The 19271-nt window shown below is 34.5% G+C and overlaps 2 protein-coding genes across 2 annotated transcripts in view; one reads left to right on the top strand and one right to left on the bottom strand.

The window, feature by feature from the left end:
• ths (thisbe) overlaps nt 1–12280 on the top strand; it is a 92087-nt gene extending 79807 nt beyond the window's left edge. Inside the window, exons 4-5 of the mRNA XM_065354958.1 lie at nt 6363–6469; nt 6618–12280. Coding sequence (XP_065211030.1) covers nt 6363–6469; nt 6618–7025 — 515 coding nt within the window. The 3' untranslated portion in view covers nt 7026–12280. The remainder of the gene's footprint in view (nt 1–6362; nt 6470–6617) is intronic.
• Nucleotides 1–19271, bottom strand: part of LOC135839065 (uncharacterized) — an 87550-nt gene that overhangs the window by 9643 nt on the left and 58636 nt on the right. The gene's annotated exons all lie outside the window — the stretch shown is intronic.

Here is a 19271-nt window from a genome sequence, read left to right as displayed (position 1 = left end):
CCTGGAGCCTCCAGTAGGTTTTTGAATCATCAAATGTAGTTATGAAACCGAAATTCACTCCGAAAACTAATTTTCAATACGCTATGAAGTCGACTGCAGGTAGATTTCAAGTCGGTTCGGAGCCTCCACTGCCTCCAGCGACATTTTGGAAATTACTGGAGCCTCCAGCAGATTTTTGAAAACTTGAAATTCACACACAATTTCAGCAAATGGAGTTGGAAAGCCGAAATTTATTCTGAAAAATCTGCTGGAGGCTCCAGAAATTTCTAAAAAGTAGCTGGAGGCTCCAAAACGGCTGGAAATCCACCAGCAGTCAACTTCATAGCGCAATGAAATTAGTTCGCAGAGTGAATTATGGCTTTCCAACTCCAGTTGATGAAATTTTAAAGAAATTTCAAGTTTCAAAACTCCGCTGGAGACTCCAGTAGTTCCAAAAAAGTTGCTGGAAGCTTCAAAATGACTTGAAATTCAGCATGGCAGGGTGAATTTCGGCTTTATAACTCCATTTTTTGATGAAATATTGCGGAAATAACAGTTTTAAAAATCTTCTGGAGGTTCCAAACATTTTTAAAAAATCGCTGGAGGCTCCAAAACGACTATAACCCACCTACAATCAACTTGATAGCGTGTTTCAGTTGCAGAAGTGCATCGTGAATTTCGGAATTCCAACTTCATTTGACGAAATTTTGTGGAAATTTCAATTTTAAAAAATTAGCTGGAGGCTCCAGAACTGCTCAAAACTGTTTGAAACCTTTTCCAATCAATACAAAGTCAACTGGTGGTAGATTTTAAGTCATTTTGGAGCCTCCAGCGATTTTTTGAAAATTACTGGAGCCTCCAGTAGATTTTTGAAACTTGAAATTTCCAAAATTCTATTAAAATGGATATGAATAGCCGAAATTCATTCTGCAAACTAATTTCAATACGCTACGAAGTCGACTGCAGGTGGATTTCAAGTCGTTTTGGAGCCTCCAGCGTCTTTTTATAAGGTCGTTAATGGCGTTTTTTGGAAAATTGAAATTTCCGAAAAGAAGCTGGAAGCTTTAAAACCATTTGAAACCATCATGCAGTCGACTTCATATCGTAATTGAAATTAGTTTGCAAAGTATATTTCAGCTGGTTAACTCCATTTGATAAAATGTTGTGGGAATTTCAAGTTTCAAAAATCTAGTGGAGATTCAGTAATTTTCAAAAAGTCGCTGGAGGATCCAAAATGACTCGAACCCATCTGAAGTCCTCTTCAGAGGGTGTTAAAATTTGAGTGCAGAGGAAATTTTGGATTTCCATCTCCATTTGATGAAATTTTAGGAAATTTCAAGTTTCAAAAATCTACTGGAAGCTCCAGTAATTTTCAAAAAGTCGCTGGAGGCTCCAGAACGACTTAAAATCCACCTGCAGTTGACTTCGTAGCGTATTGAAATTAGTTTTCAGAATGAATTTCGGCTTTCCAACTCCATTTGATGAAATTTTGTAATTTCGAGTTTCAAAATCTACTGGAGGCTCCAGGATTTGCTCAAAACGGTTTGAAACATTTTCTAATCGATTTGCCAGGTCAAAAATATATGGTATATCCCAAATTTTGGCTTCCCAGGTCAATTTGGCAAAATTTTGATTTTTTCCTCTTATTTATTGACCTAAATTTGATTTTCAAAAATTCACCAGAAATCGAAACATTCTTTTTAGCACTTGAAATTTTGGCTGATGATGAATTTTTGCATGCTCTTTCGATCTAGCTTTGTCCAATTCAAAAAATTTCGTGCGAGTCCTATGTTGGAAAGCAAAATCTTTTCGGCTGACCTATCAAATCACAAAGGCCACCATTTTATTGGTAAGGCCAACTTTTGCTTTCGCAAGTTTAATATTTTTTATCGAATATTCTATTTCTTTGCCCCTACCCTCATTTTGAAAATCTTTAAACCATCCACCATCTCCAGAGACTCCATGCTTGAATCCAATTCAAATTCACTCAGAACCGTACTCAACTCAGCAGAACTGAAGGAAATCATAATGAACAAACCACAATTTACACCTTCGATTTTAAAAAAACCCACTTTAATCACCATCAAAACCACCCCTTCCACAACACTCATTCGCACACAATCTGCAGCAGTCAAGCATGTAGAAAAAAATCTAGTCCCTATCAATCGGTATACACGCCGTCTGTGTACGTGTCTCTCCTTCACCACAGCATCCGCGCGATCGGCTCTGGCTCTGGCACACGAAGCTCAAGATATACGAGTGAATTTTCGTATGTATATCGCGCCGTTTAATTTGTACGTGATAAGAATTGTAAATGAGCGTATAATCAATAGAACGTCGGCTGCTCACGTTTTTGCGAAAGTACGGTGCAACGCACATCACTATTACAAGTCACGATTGTATAATTACACTCACCGCGCATCGCTCCGATCGTTATTAACTCGTTCATAAATCAAATTCGAGGATCTTTCGGTGTGATGAGGAAGTGCTGTTACAACGTTAAAATGATAACATAAATCATAATTACCTCTTCGTAACTCCCTCCTCCCCCCAGCCACCGCAACATACCAATATGTGATAAAAATTTCACGATTGCCTTCCCATTCTAATATACAGCAGTACGAGATACCACCAGAACTTAGCTCACAAGTATTCAACGTAGACATTTACGAACCTACTTACCAATAGGTAAATTAAATAGATAGAAAACAAATATTTTGTAATTTTTCATTTAAAAAAAAATTGAAAAAATATTGACAGAGAAAACGAAAGGAAAAGGAACTTCGTATAAAATTATTATTTCCGTCAAGCGAATCATCGTCCATCATATTTCTACAACAATAATCTCAACTATGTATTGTGAAAAATTACAAATCCAAGGATCTAAGAGCTCCAAGATGAACTATCTCTTTAATAGCTCTCAATATTACACGGTCGAGCTTCTAGCTTGGGATTTTCTGGACACTGCTTGGTGACAAAGGAACTTTTTGAACTCACAATCTTCGATTTAAAAAAATAAATTAAGGTAGAACGAAAGAGAAAGTTCTAAAATCTCTGAAACCAACATTTCAGATGCCATAGTTCATTTTTGGATTTTTTTGCGAATTTTTAAAAATTGTTTTCCAACTCTTTTATAAAAATTACTTACTTACCTTTTTTGAAAAAAAAAATCAATGTAAATATTTTTTTCAATTCAAGTCTTAAAAATCATCAACTTACTTTGGCAGGGCTCGCATTAAATTTTGAGCAAAAAAAGTAACTCAAGCAACCAAAAAAGCTCGAAAAAGTAATCAAAACATGAAAAAAATGATGCAAAAAAATGACCAAAAAAACAGTCTGATTTTCAATATTAAAAAGTTGAACAAATTTTGCAACTTTTTGGCAAAAAAGCAAAACTTTCTGGCAATTTTAGGAAGTTTCTGGCAAAAAAGTCAATTTTTAGCAAAAAGCAGGACCTTTTGGGAATCATTGGCACATTGGTGATATCCACTTTTTAGCATTTTCTAGCAAAAAAAAAAAAAAAAAAAAAAACAAGATATGTGCTTGGGTGATTCTTTAGGCGGATGGATGGCGAGGGAGGGGGGGTGGAATACTGAAATGAGAATTTTTGTAAAAAAGCAAGAGCAAGAGTGCAGGGCAATGGTCACTATTTTAGAAAAAAAATAAGACTTTTGACCAAATTATACCTATTTTTTTCAATTTCTGTCAAAAAGCGAGACTTGCATAATTCTTGGAAAAATGTGAGACTTTGCGGATTTTTCTGCAAAAAAGCAACTGTTTTGCTACAGAAAATCAAAAATTTTTGTAATTTTTGAAAAATCGAAAACTACTGAAATTTGTTTGACAAAATGAAAGATTTTGAAAATTTTAGAAAAAGGACAGATTTTTAGGCAATTTCTGGCAAAAAAACTAAGATTTTGGAAAATTATTCAAAAAAAGGGAGACTTTTCTTGGAATTTTTGGAAAAAAAGCTGCATTTTTTCAGAAATTTTGTACTGCAAAACGGAACACTTGGACAATTTTTGCAAGAAGCAAGACATCATGGCAATTATTTTGTAAAAAAGATACTTTTTTGGAATTTTGGCCGAAAAAGCGAGAATTTTTGGAAACATTTGAATAAAAATGGGATATTTTAGAATTTTTCGCCCAAAGCGACAATATTAATGATTTTTTTTAGAAGCAAAAATTTTAGTACGTAAATTTTTGAAAACTTGAAATTCACAAATAATTTCAGCAAGTGGAGTTGGGCAGGCTCCAGGAATTTCTAAAAAGTTGCTGGAGGCTCCAAAACGACTCGAAATCCACAAGCAGTCAACTTCATAGCGCATTGAAATTAGTTTGCAGAGTGAATTATGGCTTTTCAACTCCATCTAATGAAATTTCGTAAAAATATCAAGTTTAAAAACTCTGCTGGAGGCTCCAGTAGTTTTCAAAAAGTCACTGGAAGCTTCAAAATGACTTGAAAGCCACTATTGCAAGGTGAATTTCGGCTTTATAACTCCATTTAATGAAATATTGTGGAAATTCAAGTATTAAAAATCTTCTGGAGGTTCCAAAAATTTTCAAAAATTCGCTGGAGGCTCCAAAATGACTTTAACCAACCAACAATCAACTTGATAGTATGTTTAATTTGGAGTGCACGTGAATTTTGGATTTCCTTGTTCATCTGACGAAATGTCGTGGAAATTTCAAGTTGAAAAAATCTGCTGGAGGCTCCATAACTGATCAAAACTGTTTGAAACCTTTTCCAATCGATTTGGCAGGTAGCAAACATGGTATATCCAAAATTTCAGCTTCCTAGGTCGATTTATTAAAATTTTGATTTTTTTTTCTCATTTTTGGCCTAAATCTGGTTTTCAAAAATTCGCCTAAAATCGAAAAATACACTTTAGCACTTGAAATTTTGTCTGGTGATGAATTTTTGCATGCTCTTTCAATTTAGCTTTGTCTGGTTCCAAAAATTTCGTGAAGTCCTATTTTGGCAAGCAAAATCTGCGATTTCGGCTGACCTATTACTTATCAATCAAAAATGCCACCATTTTATTAGCATCAAGGCCAACTTCCAACTTTTTCTTTCGCAAGTTAGTTTCAAAATGTTCCTTTATAGGATGTCCCCTTCAAGGAAAAATTCATCTCAGAGGATCGGGTTGTGGGGGTTGGCGGTGGGGGGGGGGGGGTGCAGTTAATGCCAAACTAGAAGAAAAAGCAAGGATTTTGTCAATTTTTAGCAAAAAGCAAGACTTTGACAATTCCAGAAAAAAAGAAGAATAGAACCTTTAGTCAGGTGATTAGGGAGCCAAAAATTAATGTGTTTTTGCAGTTCTTATCGAAAAAACGTAAATTCTGAGCAATTTTTGAAAAAAACAACACTGAAAGTTTTGCAAAAAAAACCACAATTTTTAGTCATTTTGCCAAACACTGCCAAAAATCTTTGTTATTTTTAAAAAATAGAAACATTAAATGATTACCAAAAAAAAAAAAATTTTAAAAAAGCAAGAATTTTTGACAAAAAGCAAAACTTTGACAATTTTAGTAAAAGTAAAGCCATTTTTTTTTTAGCAATTTTCGGTAAAAAAAAAACTTTTAAGAATTTTTGGGAAAAAGTTATTTTTTCAACAATTCTGAGAAAAAAGTAAGAATTTTTGGAATTTTCTGCAAAAAAACGACAATCCGGAGCCATATTTATGAAAAAGCGAGGCTTTTTAAACTTTGTTCTGGAATTTCAAAATTGGTCAAAAATTCACTTTTGAGCTCATACACCTGAAATTTCGAGATAACCACCTAATCTGGTCGACAGGGTGCCCAATAAGCACCAACCAAAATTATAAGAGCTAGATTTCATTTTTGACCATTCCAGCACGATTTGGAATTTTAGAAAAAAAAATTTTAAAATCGCTGGAGAATCCAGAATAGCCCAAAACTAGTAATTGTTGATTTCGTGGAAGTTGAATTGAAGAAATTATTAGCATCAGTTCACTTTTCACAAAATTTAATGTTCCATAAAAAAGTTTAAAAATTGGCCCCAAATTTTAAATTTTCAAAAATTTGCCAAAAATCCAAAAAATGAACTTTAGTACTAAAAATTTTGATTACGAGGGTTTTTAGGGAATGCTCTTTCGATTTAGCTTGGTTTCGTTAAAATCGAACAGTGTTGGTTCAAAATCCAAAAAAACAATCTCTTTTTCTTAATCGGGTGATTATTTTTGAAAAATAGCTCCTGGGTGAAATTATCCAAGCATTAATCAATCAATTTAGTCAAGCTAAACTCAAACTTTCCAACTTCTCCTCCGTCAGTGCGATAGCATAAAAAATAATTAGAAAAATAAGATCATGAATTTCTTGACCAACTTCATCTAACGACTTTGTTTCATTATTTTTTACAGAAAACTTTACCATTATATCCAAAGATTTTACCGGAAAGTTGGCCATATTCGCCGAAGAATCTCGAAGATACCTGTGTTTCAATAAAAAGTGGAGACTGATTGGGTCGGTGAGTACAAAATTTCTGAAAAATCACACATTTCGCTTCCCCTAATTACTACTATAAAACGCATGCTTGACCAAACAAAAAATCCCTCCAACACTCCCCCTTTTTTCAGCACCATCTGACGCATAACAATTTCTTGAATTCCTTGCAGAAAAAATATCGCGGGATCACTTGCCTATTTAAGGAAGAAATGCTGGAAAACGGATACACCAGATACAGAACAGCAGCGGTAGCCGATGGTAACGAAACCAGGTACATTGGCTTCAATAAAGATGGCAAGTTCATGAAAGAAACCAGATTAGCCAAAGTACCGCAAACCCTACAACGATGTTTGTATTTCCTAAAGCTCGACACGTACGACGTGAACGATCATAACAAAAGGGTAGCCGGTTTAAAAGACGACGTAGACATAACTGCGAAATTACACCACATAAGGCTGCAAAATTCCAATAAAACCTCGCAGAATGTCAACGACCTACCCTACGCCTACAGACATCCCTCCAATCATAAGTTAAGGCATAAAAACCACCACCATCAGAATATCAACGAAATAACCTGATTTTTTAAACTCTAGTATAGCTTTTTCGCTTTTTTTGTTTTATATTTTATAACTATTCTATTTCTTTTTTTTTCGTACTTGAATTTTTTTTTCTCTTTTGTAAATATGCACATACGTAACTTTTTTTTTTTCATATTCCTTTTGTGAATTTGTGTACAGAAAAAAAACATACCTATTATGTTGTTTTATACGCGTGCATTTTTTTTTGTGTCCATATTACCTTTAATATTATAGTACGTCTTATATCATTTTATAGTATGTCTATAGAATATCGTAGTACAAGTGCGAGTATGCTTGCCAAAATGCGAATGCGATTATTATCGATGCTTGTGCGTGTGTATGCCTGCCTTTTTTTTTTCGTTTTGTGTCATTGTTGTGTGCGTATTTTTGTCGTATGTAGTACTAGTAGTGCGTTGAAATCACGCGTATTCGAATTTTTGTTTCTTCTTTTTTTTGTATTCGCGCTAAGACTGATCAGACACCAATTACCGAGCTATTGCGAATCGCTGTAATCTTTTAGAAAAGAAAAAGTAATCGGATCGTACCCTGTAAGCCTTTTTTTCTTTTAGTATAGTCTTTTTATCAAGCTTCGTAGAATATCTATACTTGGACCTTTTTCCTCTACACATGAAAAAATTGATTCCCTCGTCAACAAACCGTAATTTCTCTTCCTTTGATCAATCACGATTCAAATTCAATTTTTTGTCGTATTGAACTTCTCATGAAAACTTTTTAAATTAGGATTCGTGTATAATAAATCATTACAATGTGCTGGAGTTTGGAGCAAAAAGCTGATTTTGAATAATTTTTTTTGGGACACCCTGTGTAATTTGAATAATTTTTTTGGGACACCCTGTGTAAATATGTCATTGGTCTGCTTGAAAATCACTGCTACGCTGATGCGTGTATTATTAAATCTGATGGAAATCAAAATTTACCACAATTTTCAAACGATTCGTCACTAAAATTAGTTATAGTTCGCGAACGATTCACTTTGGAGAATGATTCATTGTTCACGAATGATTCTTCATGGTGTACCTACAAATAACTAATCGGTTTGAAAACTAATGCTTCTCGTTCAAGAACGTATCCAAATAAAAATGAATCGTCATTCGCGAACGATGAATCATTTTCGAAGTAATCGTTCGCGAATGATTCTTCAACAAATTGAACTGTACAAAAAAGAATGATAACGATAGTTTTTAAAAATGCAAAATGATTTTCGATTAAAACCAATTTTCATCTGCGAACGATTCGCCATTATATTATTCATCGTTCGCGAACGATTCATTCACGAAAAAGTTCAGTTCACTTGACTGATGAATTTTGAAAAACAATTCGTCGTTCTTTAATGATTCATTATGAAAATAAATCATCGTTCACGAACGATTCATTGTGGAAATAGTCCAATGTGCTTGAAAAATGCAACTGTCGTTCGTGAACGATTCATCACAAAAATCAGTGATAGTAATAATTCGTAAAATGATTCTGTACGAGGATCGAGCATCATTCGCGAACGATTCATTAAAAAAATTACCGTTCACGAACGATTCATTCTAAAAATGGTTCAGTGTGTCTGTCTGTGTATAACTCACTCCACACATTTAAAAATGATTCGTCGTTCTAAAGTAATTCATGATAAAAATTAAGATTCGTTCGCGAACGATTCACTATGAATTAAATGACCCAGTGCATATCACAGATTGCAAAATGAATCATCATTCGCGAACGATTCATGATGCAAGTAAACCGGAGTGCTTGAAAGACCAGGTCAGAAAATGATTCGTTCGCGAACGATTCATTCCGAAAATGATTCGTAATAAGAATGAATTTTCGTTCGTGAACGAATCATTTCGAAAATGACTTGATGTTCGTGACAGATAAGTTCAGAAAATGATTCGTCGTTCATGAATGATTTTTTTTCTGAAATAGAAACATCGTTCGCGAACGATTCACTGAAAAATAACCCTGTACATGCATTAAAATGTAAGTTCGTAAACTAATTCATCGTTCGTGAACGATTCTTTACGAAACACAAGTATTGTTCACGAACGATTCACTCTGAAAATGATTCCGTACACATGAGAAATGAGTTCAGAAAATGTGATTTTTCTAGAATACAGGTATCGTTCGCGAACGATTCACTCTGAAAATGATTCATTACACATGACACATAAGTTCATAATGATTCATCGTTCGCGAATGATTCTTCTTGGAGTAGAAGACTCGTTCACGAAGGATTTACTCTAAAAATCATGAAACGTTCATTCCGAAAATGATTCATTGTTGTCGAACGATTCATTTAAAATTTCCTCTTGGAACAGAAGAATCATTCGCGAACGGTTCATTCTGAAAATGACTCAGTGCTCATGATAGACGAGTTCAGAAAATGATTCGTCGTTCGTGAATGATTCTTTTTAAAAGACAACTATCGTTCGCGAACGATTCACTCCAAAATTGATTCAGTAGTACGTATTCCTAATCTAACAGTCGAGTTCAGGAAATAATTTGTCGTTCATGAATGCTTCTTTTTTAAATGAGAAAATCGTTCGCGAACGATTCACTTGAAAAATGATTCAATACACATACAGATGATAAGCTCGGAAAATGATTCATCGTTTGCGAATAATTCTTTCAAAATACTTTTCGGAATGGAAAAATCGTTCGCGAACGATTCACTCTAAAAATGATTCAATTCAATACACACGACAGACAAGTTTGGAAAATGATTCATCGTTCGCGAATGAATCAGTCTGGAAAAATAACCCGGTGAACCCGATTGTCAGATACAGAAACTGATTCGTCGATTCTTTCTGAAATACAAGTATCATTCGCGAACGATTCACACTGAAAATGATGCAATGCAAATGACAGTCAAGTTCAGAAAAAGATTCGTCGTTCGTGAATGATTTTTCTTGAGAATACAGGTATCGTTCGCGAACGATTCACTCTGAAAGATGACAGAGATGATCCTTTTTGGAATAGAAGACTCGTTCGTGAACGATTTACCTACTCTACAGATCGTGAAATATTAATTTTGAAAATAATTCACCGTTCGCAAATGATTCTTCCAGAATACACGCATCGTTCGCGAATGATTCAGTCTGAAAATTACTTAGTGAACATGACAGTCAAGTTCAGAAACTGATTCGTCGTTCGCGAATGATTTTTTTTGAAATACAGGTATCGCTCGCGAACGATTCACTCAGAAAATGATTCAATACAAATAACAGACAAGTTCAAACAATGATTCATCGTTCGCGAACGATTCTTCCAAAAATACAAGCATCGTTCGCGAACGATTCAGCCCTAAAAATTATCCAGTGAACATGATAGTCAAGTTCAGAAACTGATTCGTCGTTCGCGAATGATTTTTTTTTTTAGATACAGGTATCGTTCGCGAACGATTCACTCCGAAACTAATCCCTTGCTTACACATGACAGAAATGATTCTTTTCGGGAAAAAAGACTCGTTCACGAAGGATTCACCTACTCTAAAAATCGTGAAATATTCATTTTGAAAATGATTCATCGTTCGCGAATGATTCAGTCTGAAAATTACCCAGAGAGAATGATTTTCAAAATCAGAAACTGATTCGTCGTTCGAGAATGATTCTTTCGGATATACAAGTATCATTCGCGAACGATTCACTCTGAAAATTATTCAAAACAAATAACAAACAAGTTCAAACAATGATTCATCGTTCGCGAACGATTCTTCCAAAAATACAAGCATCGTTCGCGAACGATTCAGTCTAAAAATTACCCAGTGCACATGATAGTCAAGTTCAGAAACCGATTCGTCGTTCGTGAATGATTTTTTTTTTTGAGAATACAGGTATCGTTCGCGAACGATTCACTATCCCTTACACATGACAGAAATGATTCTTTTTGGAATAAAAGACTCGTTCACGAACGATTTACCTACTCTAAAAATCGTGAAATTCAAATATTCATTTTGAAAATGAATCATCGTTCGCGAATGATTCAGTCTGAAAATTACCCAGAGAACATGAATTTCAAAATCAGAAACTGATTCGTCATTCGTGAATGATTCTTTTGGAAATACAAGTATCATTCGCGAACGATTCACTCAGAAAATGATTCAATACAAATGACAGACAAGTTCAAAAAATGATTCATCGTTCGCGAACGATTCATCCAAAAATACAAGCATCGTTCACGAACGATTCAGTCTAAAAATTACCCAGTGCACATGATAGTCAAGTTCAGAAACCGATTCGTCGTTCGTGAATGATTTTTTTTTTTGAGAATACAGGTATCGTTCGCGAACGATTCACTATCCCTTACACATGACAGAAATGATTCTTTTTGGAATAAAAGACTCGTTCACGAACGATTTACCTACTCTAAAAATCGTGAAATTCAAATATTCATTTTGAAAATGAATCATCGTTCGCGAATGATTCAGTCTGAAAATTACCCAGAGAACATGAATTTCAAAATCAGAAACTGATTCGTCATTCGTGAATGATTCTTTTGGAAATACAAGTATCATTCGCGAACGATTCACTCAGAAAATGATTCAATACAAATGACAGACAAGTTCAAAAAATGATTCATCGTTCGCGAACGATTCATCCAAAAATACAAGCATCGTTCACGAACGATTTAGTCTGAAAATTAGCCAGTGAACATAACAGTCAAGTTCAGAAACTGATTCGTCGTTCGTGAATGATTTTTTTTCGAGAATACAGGTATCGTTCGCGAACGATTCACTCTGAAAATGATTCATTACACATGGCAGATGAGTTCATAATATGATTCATCGTTCGCGAATAATTCTTCTTCGAGTAGAAGACTCGTTCGCGAACGATTTACTCTGCAAATCATGAACCGTTCATCCTGAAAATGATTCATTGTCGTCAAACGATTCATTTAAAAAGAATAATCGTCCTATTGTGCGGTATTCTCGAAATTTATCGAACATCACAACATAACGAGAGGGAATTCCAAAACGATTTACCCAAACAGAGGGCGTATAAAAATTACAAATCAGATCCGATTTCGCATCGCGAGGTAATATCAATGTCAATATATAGTAACTAAACCTTAAGGTGTTTTTATTCCTTTGCCTTTTTATTTGTCTTTTAAACCATCTTCATCGTTGTTTTTATAAATACACTACTGTTAACATTATTATAATTAGCGGAAAAAAATGTGTCGAGTAAACTGTTTATTTATTTTCTCACGTTGTTTATGGTTTACATGTTTTATTAAATTTTATAATGTTTTGCGACGATTATTATTTTGTTATCATCTCTTTTTTTCTTTCATTTTACACTCGTGTTATTCGATTTTAATAATTATTTTCATTTCCTTTATTAATTTTCTGTCAAAAAAAAATTGAACTCGTGCCGACAGGTTAAACGAGCACATTGTACTTAACACCGGCCACCGGTGCGACGAGAGGAGGGGGGGGGGAGAAACCTGAACGAGGTTTCATATTTTAAAGGTTATCGAGGCTATTTACGTAAAGATTCACGAATACCGTTCCGAATTTTACGTAACATACCGAATATACATATTTTCATCAAGGACGCGATGAAATATTTTTAAATTTGATTTATCGACGAATTTACCAAACCCATTTTCGTATTTCTTCTATAATTTGTACATCAACTTTGCAGCATCGATCGGTTCGCGGAGGAGACTCGGCAAATTCGTGTGTTAATTTAGTTAGATGCTTTGAAAAATTAAAAAATAAATTCACGCCAGTCAAAATTTTCACCTTTGAACATACGAATATTTATTTAATACCTTTATTATAAACTTATTCGTATACTCATTTATCATAAAAATTTTGAAACTTGCTCAAAGTATGTTTTGACAATATGGTCATATTTCGATTCATTCGCTTCATCTATAGAATAGCAAAATTTGTACTTTATGGTAAAGAAAAATTCACCTCGTTTGTCTCGCCATAACAGCCACTGGGTCCGGTATAAGTATCGAAACAACCGCATCATTATGATTTAGTATATACAGCACTAAATGTATACACGATCGTACCATAATGCTAACAGAAATTTTTATACATAAGCAATACAAAAAATAAGTGGGATTGATTGCGTTTTCATGATAATTCCTTGGCATGTCACCAGACTGGCGCTATATGTAATTACCTTGGCTACCGCAACATCCGACATTTTTCTGTTCTCGTTCGAGTTGAAATTTTTTCGGTCATACAAAAATGAATTTTAATTTCAGGTGTTTTCCACCCTCCCTCCACCCCCTCCTGCTGGGCTCTTCTTCCTACCTCTCGACTAGATCATTTTTTCGTATTTTTATTACCATCGTACCACAACTTCTGGGCGCCATTCGAACGTATAATTACAATGAATCATATTGTATTGGGGGGTGGTTTTTATGACGACGCGCCATACAATGAGGAAATACACAATACGCTACTTATGGATTTTTATGGACGTCTGATTAAGTATTTATTTAATAAACGCGATAATACGAAATACTTCGCGACGTCGTAGTCGCGAGATTCAGCAACAGGTTAGGTACTCGTATACTTGTACGTTAATGCGTAGATCTGAAAATCCCCCGTGCCCCCTCATAGCCCCTAAACCCGAGTATGATTGTATGATTTCAAAATAACGTAAATTAAACTCGCGAGTAGGTATTTAGATAGATAAAACCAAAATCAAAATTACCTTAATCCAAATTCCAAATCTGAAAAAAATTTATAAACCAACGAGTTTTTTTATTTTTTAATATCCAACAACAAACACGTTTTGTTTTCCAGTCTCGTGTTTGTTTTGCACTCGCAAGTATGCGTTTAATTTCGCAATCCGAAATAAATTACCGTACGAGTATATTTTTCCTTCAAATTCGCTATTCTATGCGAGCGTTTAAGTAGTTAATTTAAAAAATGGACGAATTTTACAGCGGACGAAATCGTACACTATGGTTAAAAAATAATGAGCTAAATTTCACAAAAATTATTCGCTCAATGGTACGCGTACAAATTATTACGAAATTATGCAAATAACTGCATTAAAAAATGTATGTACATTCTTTATAAAGGTTCGGCACGCGACACAATAGGACTCGTAATCCAATTATTTTGTCAACTTGATGCATATAAAAACTAAAGAGAAATGTTAGTTCAGAAAACAGCCTTCGAAATAAAATATAAATCGAATAAATTCTCCAAAAAAGTTCCACACATGACACCACCGTAATTTTATAGTCGAAAATTACGTAAATAAAACGTAAAAAATCATCGATCTCGATTCCCCCCCCCCCCACCCACACAAAATTAACAAAATCAAATTTTCAAAAAAATGAAATTGGAAGAAAATTTGTATGCAAAGTATTTTTTAAATTTTCAATCAATTTTTTCAATAATTTGGAGTGTTGAAAACATGGTACATACCAAATTTCGGCTCTCTTGATCTATTTGGTAAGATTTTGATTTTTTTCCATTTTCGATCCGAGTTTGATTTTTTAAAAATTCATCAAAATTGTTCGTGAACTCAAAAATTTGATCAACTGTTTCCAAATTCGTATTCGGAAAATCAGATCATCTCGATTCAAACTTTATGGACCATTATTTCAACTGATTTCCAAAATCCGTGAGTTTGAAATTTTTTTTGATTTGCCTTTGAAAATAAAAGGTCACAGGTGTAGAAGTGACTTACAGAACTTTTCTCATAAGGATTATAAAATTACTTACTCATTCTCATACACGAGTTCATATTATTCTATCATTTTTGGAAAGAAATAAGCACTCACCTGAAACAAAGAAAAATTAAGGTGGATTAGTTATAGTTATGAAATTATTGATCAATCAACAGATACACGAAATGATAATGGTCGAAGACCAAAGTAAAATTTCTTACGATTTCGACGTTTAATAAAGAGCCAGAAATGAATATTCACAAATAAAGTATCATAAAAATTGTAAACCTGATTGTGAAAATCACTCAAAAATATCAAAAATTGATGAGACTATCAAAAAGTGACAAAAATTTGAGATAATGTCTCATTTGGGTAAAATTTTGCACTGACTGCTTAGATTGAAGAAAAATACCAAGAATTAATAGGAAATTTTCAAAATTGAATGGTGATTTGTCAAAACTACAGGAAAGTGTCATAAAAGTTTGTCAAATTAACTCCCTCACCCAAAAAAAAAAAAATTCAAAAAATTACCAGAAGATGGTCATAGCGAGTAGGTAACAAAATTTGGTGACATGACATGGACTTCTGGAACCCTGAAAATTACTTGGATTGAAAATAAAAAATCCAGTAATTCAGTAATTTTAGAGGGTAAGTAAAGTATTGGTAGATCTATTTTTTAAAGTCATGAATAATTGAATAGTTCGAATCATTCGCGAACAAATTATATTTCGAGTACGTAAATTATGTTTTGAAATTCTTTAGCAAAATTTTTAGGTGCTTTTTTTCGTAAAAATTTACTATCTCATCATGAGAAAATATTTATTTCCAAAGCGATTCGATCAGAGCATAAAATATTTTGCATCTGATCATACCAAAATGATCAGATCAGATCCTGGCATTTTCTTGATCGAAATCTGATCCAACCAAATCGATAAAATCTCATCGACCAGACCTGATCAGCTTCTGATCATTTCCTCGCAGAATCATGTACGATCAAAGCATGAAATAGATGGCATCTTTTTTTTTTTTTTAAAGTGTCCCCATTCCCCATGAGGGGGTGGGGGAATTTATTGTGCAATATAAGGTACAACTTATGAATACCTATTGGTTCTCATAAAAAAATAGATGGCATCTGATCCGACCTGATTAGATCAGATCAGATCAGATCAGATCAGATCCGAATATTAAAACAAAAAAAAAAAAATTAAATTAAATTAAAATCTGTTGATGAAACTTGATCAGAATTTTGGTAATTTTAGCAAAAAGCAAGACTTTTTAAAAAACATTAGCGAAAAAGTGATCCATTTTTACAATTTTTTTCCAAAAATTGAGACTACTTCGCAATTTTCTGGCAAAAAAAAAAAAAACAAGTTTGTACCGAAATTTTGGGAGAAAAAGGTGCTAATTTATAGAACAAAATGTTTTTTTTTTTTTTTTTTTTTTTGGCAAAACAGTGAGAATTTTTTCCCAAAAAGACTACAATTTTTAATAATTTTGCCAAGAAACAAATTTTTTTGACGAATATGACGACAAGCAAGACTTTGAGCGACTTTTTACAGAAAGTGAGACTTTAACTATTGAAATTTTTGAACATTTTTTTTCCTCAAAAAAATCAACTTTAATAACTTGGTTATTTATAAAGGAACCGAGTTACGAGATCTGATTTCATCTGATCAGATCAGATTAGGTCAGATCCGATCCAAACATTTTTTTGATCCAACTTTATTGCAATACCTCCCTCTCATCGAGCACTTCTGATCAGATCCTGATCATTTCCCCACAGAATCATGAGTCCATGGATTACTAAAGCGTAAAATATTTTGTATCAGATCTGACCTGATTGATCAGATCAGATCAGGGCATTTTCTTGATCAAAATCTGATGCGATCAACTGATGAAATTTTATCGACCGGACATGATCAGGTGTTCGAACGACTTTCCCGAAGGATTGTGGATGACTTCAGCATGAAATATTTCGCAACTAATCAGGCCTGATTGATCAGATCACATCCGGGCATTTTCTTGATCCAAATCTGATACATACAACCAACTGATCAAATCTAATATACCGGATCTGATCAGATTCTAACCATTTCTCCGAAGGATTATGGATGACTAATAGCATGACATATTTCGTCACCGATCAGACCTGATTGATCAGATCAGATTTCGGCATTTTCTTGATCCAAATCTGATACGAACAATTGATCAAATCTCATCGATCGGACGTGATTAGATTCTAACCTTTTTCTAGTAGGATCATGGATTACTCCAGCATGAAATATTTTGCAACTGATCAGACCTGATTGATCAGATCAGATCAGATCAGATCCGGACATTTTCTTTATTCAAACCTGATTCGACCAATTGATCAAATCTCATCGACCGAACCTGATCAGATTCGAACCACTTTTTCAAAAGTTTGTGGATGACTACAGCATGAAATATTTCGCATCTGATCAGGTCTGATCGATCAGATCAGATCCAGGCATTTTCTTAATCCACATCTGATAAGATAAGACATAAGACCAATTGATCAAATCTCATCGACCGGGCTTGATCAGATTCGAACCACTTTCCCAAAATTTTGTGGATGACTACAGCATGAAATATTTCGCATCTGATCAGACCTGATTGATCAGATCAGATCTGGGAATTTTCTTGATCCACATCAGATAAGACCAATTGATCAAATCTCATCGACCGGACCTGATCAGATTCGAACCACTTTCCCAAAAGTTTGTGGATGACTACAGCATGAAATGTTTCGCAACTGATCAGACCTGATCGATCAGATCAGATCCGGGATGAACCGGGCATTTTCTTGATCCAAATCTGATACGACCAATTGATCACATCTCATCGACCGGACCTGATCTGATTCGAACCACTTTCCTGAAGGATTATGGATGACTACAGAACGAAATATTTCGCAACTAATCAAACCTGATTGATCAGATCAGATCCGGGCATTTTCTTGATCCAAATCTGATATGACCAATTGATCGCATCTCATTGACCGGACCTGATCAGATTCGAACCACTTCGCCAAAGGATTGTGGATGACTACAGCATTGAAATACAACTGAGCAGGCCTGATTGATCAGATCAGAGCCGGACATTTACTTGATCCAAATCTGTTACGAACAATTGATCAAATCTCATCGATTAGACCTGATCAGATTCGACCCACTTTCCTCAAGGATTGTGGATGAGTACAGTGTGAAATATTTCGCATCTGATCAGACCTGATTGATCAGATCAGACCTGATTGATCAGATCAGATCAGATTGATCAGATCCTAATCTTTTTTGTGACGGTAGGGGATGCGCCCACAGCTTCCACCTAAAGGGAAGATGTGTTCCCGCGGAGTGGCAGCACTGACTAAGTAGTGCACTCTGTCGGATTAGTTCGAGTATAGCCACTCCGCCATTAGAGACGTTACAAACGTTGAGTATTTTTTCACTGGTGTTCCGGTTCGGATGCATTTCAGAGCTTCCACTTGCAATCGATATTGCAAGTGCTTTTATAATGTTTAGTGTGTCTTTTTTGGTAATTAATCTATTCGGTTTTATATCAGAGATGTTTACAATAAAGCTGAACACTTCATTTGCGGTCTATGATCTTTTATGCGGTGTTTCGTCACCTTTGCTGTTCGATGTACTTTCGTAAGGTCATCAGTCAAGTTTGGGTTCCCTGGGCTTAATTATATGCTGCATAGTCCTGGGCTTTCCCTCTGAATACCAAGGAGAGTCCCAGCTATCACATTTTCTTGTAGGATCATGGATGACTCCAGCGTGAAATATTTTGCAACTGATCAAACCTGATTGATCAGATCAGATCCGGATATTTTGTAGATCCAAGTCTGATACGACCAATTCTCCAAATCTCATCGACCGGACCTGATCAGATTCGGACCACTTTCCCAAAGGATTGTGGACGACTACAGCGTGAAATACTTCGCAAATCAGATCAGATCAGATCAGGGTTTTCTTGATCCAAATCTGATACGACCAATTGATCAAATCTCATCGACCGAATCTGATCACATCCTAACCATTTTCTCGTAGGATCATGAATGACTTCAGCATGGATCATTTTGCATCTGATTAGATCCTAAATTAGCCATGTAGGCATGTTCCATCAGATCAGATCCGGCCACGTAAGGACATTCCCTTGATCCAATATCATCCGACCAGACTTGGTGAGATCCAGTGTTAGGGACCGATACAAAACCACCTAACTTTCAAAAAAATTACCAAAATTATTATAAAATTCATGTTTTGACATCTTAAATTTTTTTGGGGGATTTTTATTTTTTTTGACTTTGACTTTTGCAGTTTGATTTTTCATTTTTCAAAAAATTTAGCTGGAATTTGGAGTTTTTTCCAACTGAATTGCTGAAAAATCTTGCTTTTCAATTTACCCAAAAAACGTAAAAAATTTCCAAAAAGTCTCACTTTTTTCATCAAAATTGCTGAAAAATTTGATTTTTTCCCAAAAATCATTTTAAAAAAATTCATATTTTGGTAAGTATTTAAAATTTTTTCTTAGATTTTTTTTGACTCTCTTGCAGTTTGATTTTTCATT

Source organism: Planococcus citri, chromosome 1, assembly GCF_950023065.1.
Source record: "Planococcus citri chromosome 1, ihPlaCitr1.1, whole genome shotgun sequence".
NCBI lineage: Eukaryota > Metazoa > Arthropoda > Insecta > Hemiptera > Pseudococcidae > Planococcus > Planococcus citri.
The sequence above is the reverse complement of the archived record's forward strand: the minus strand, read 5'-3'. Positions and strand labels throughout refer to the sequence as shown.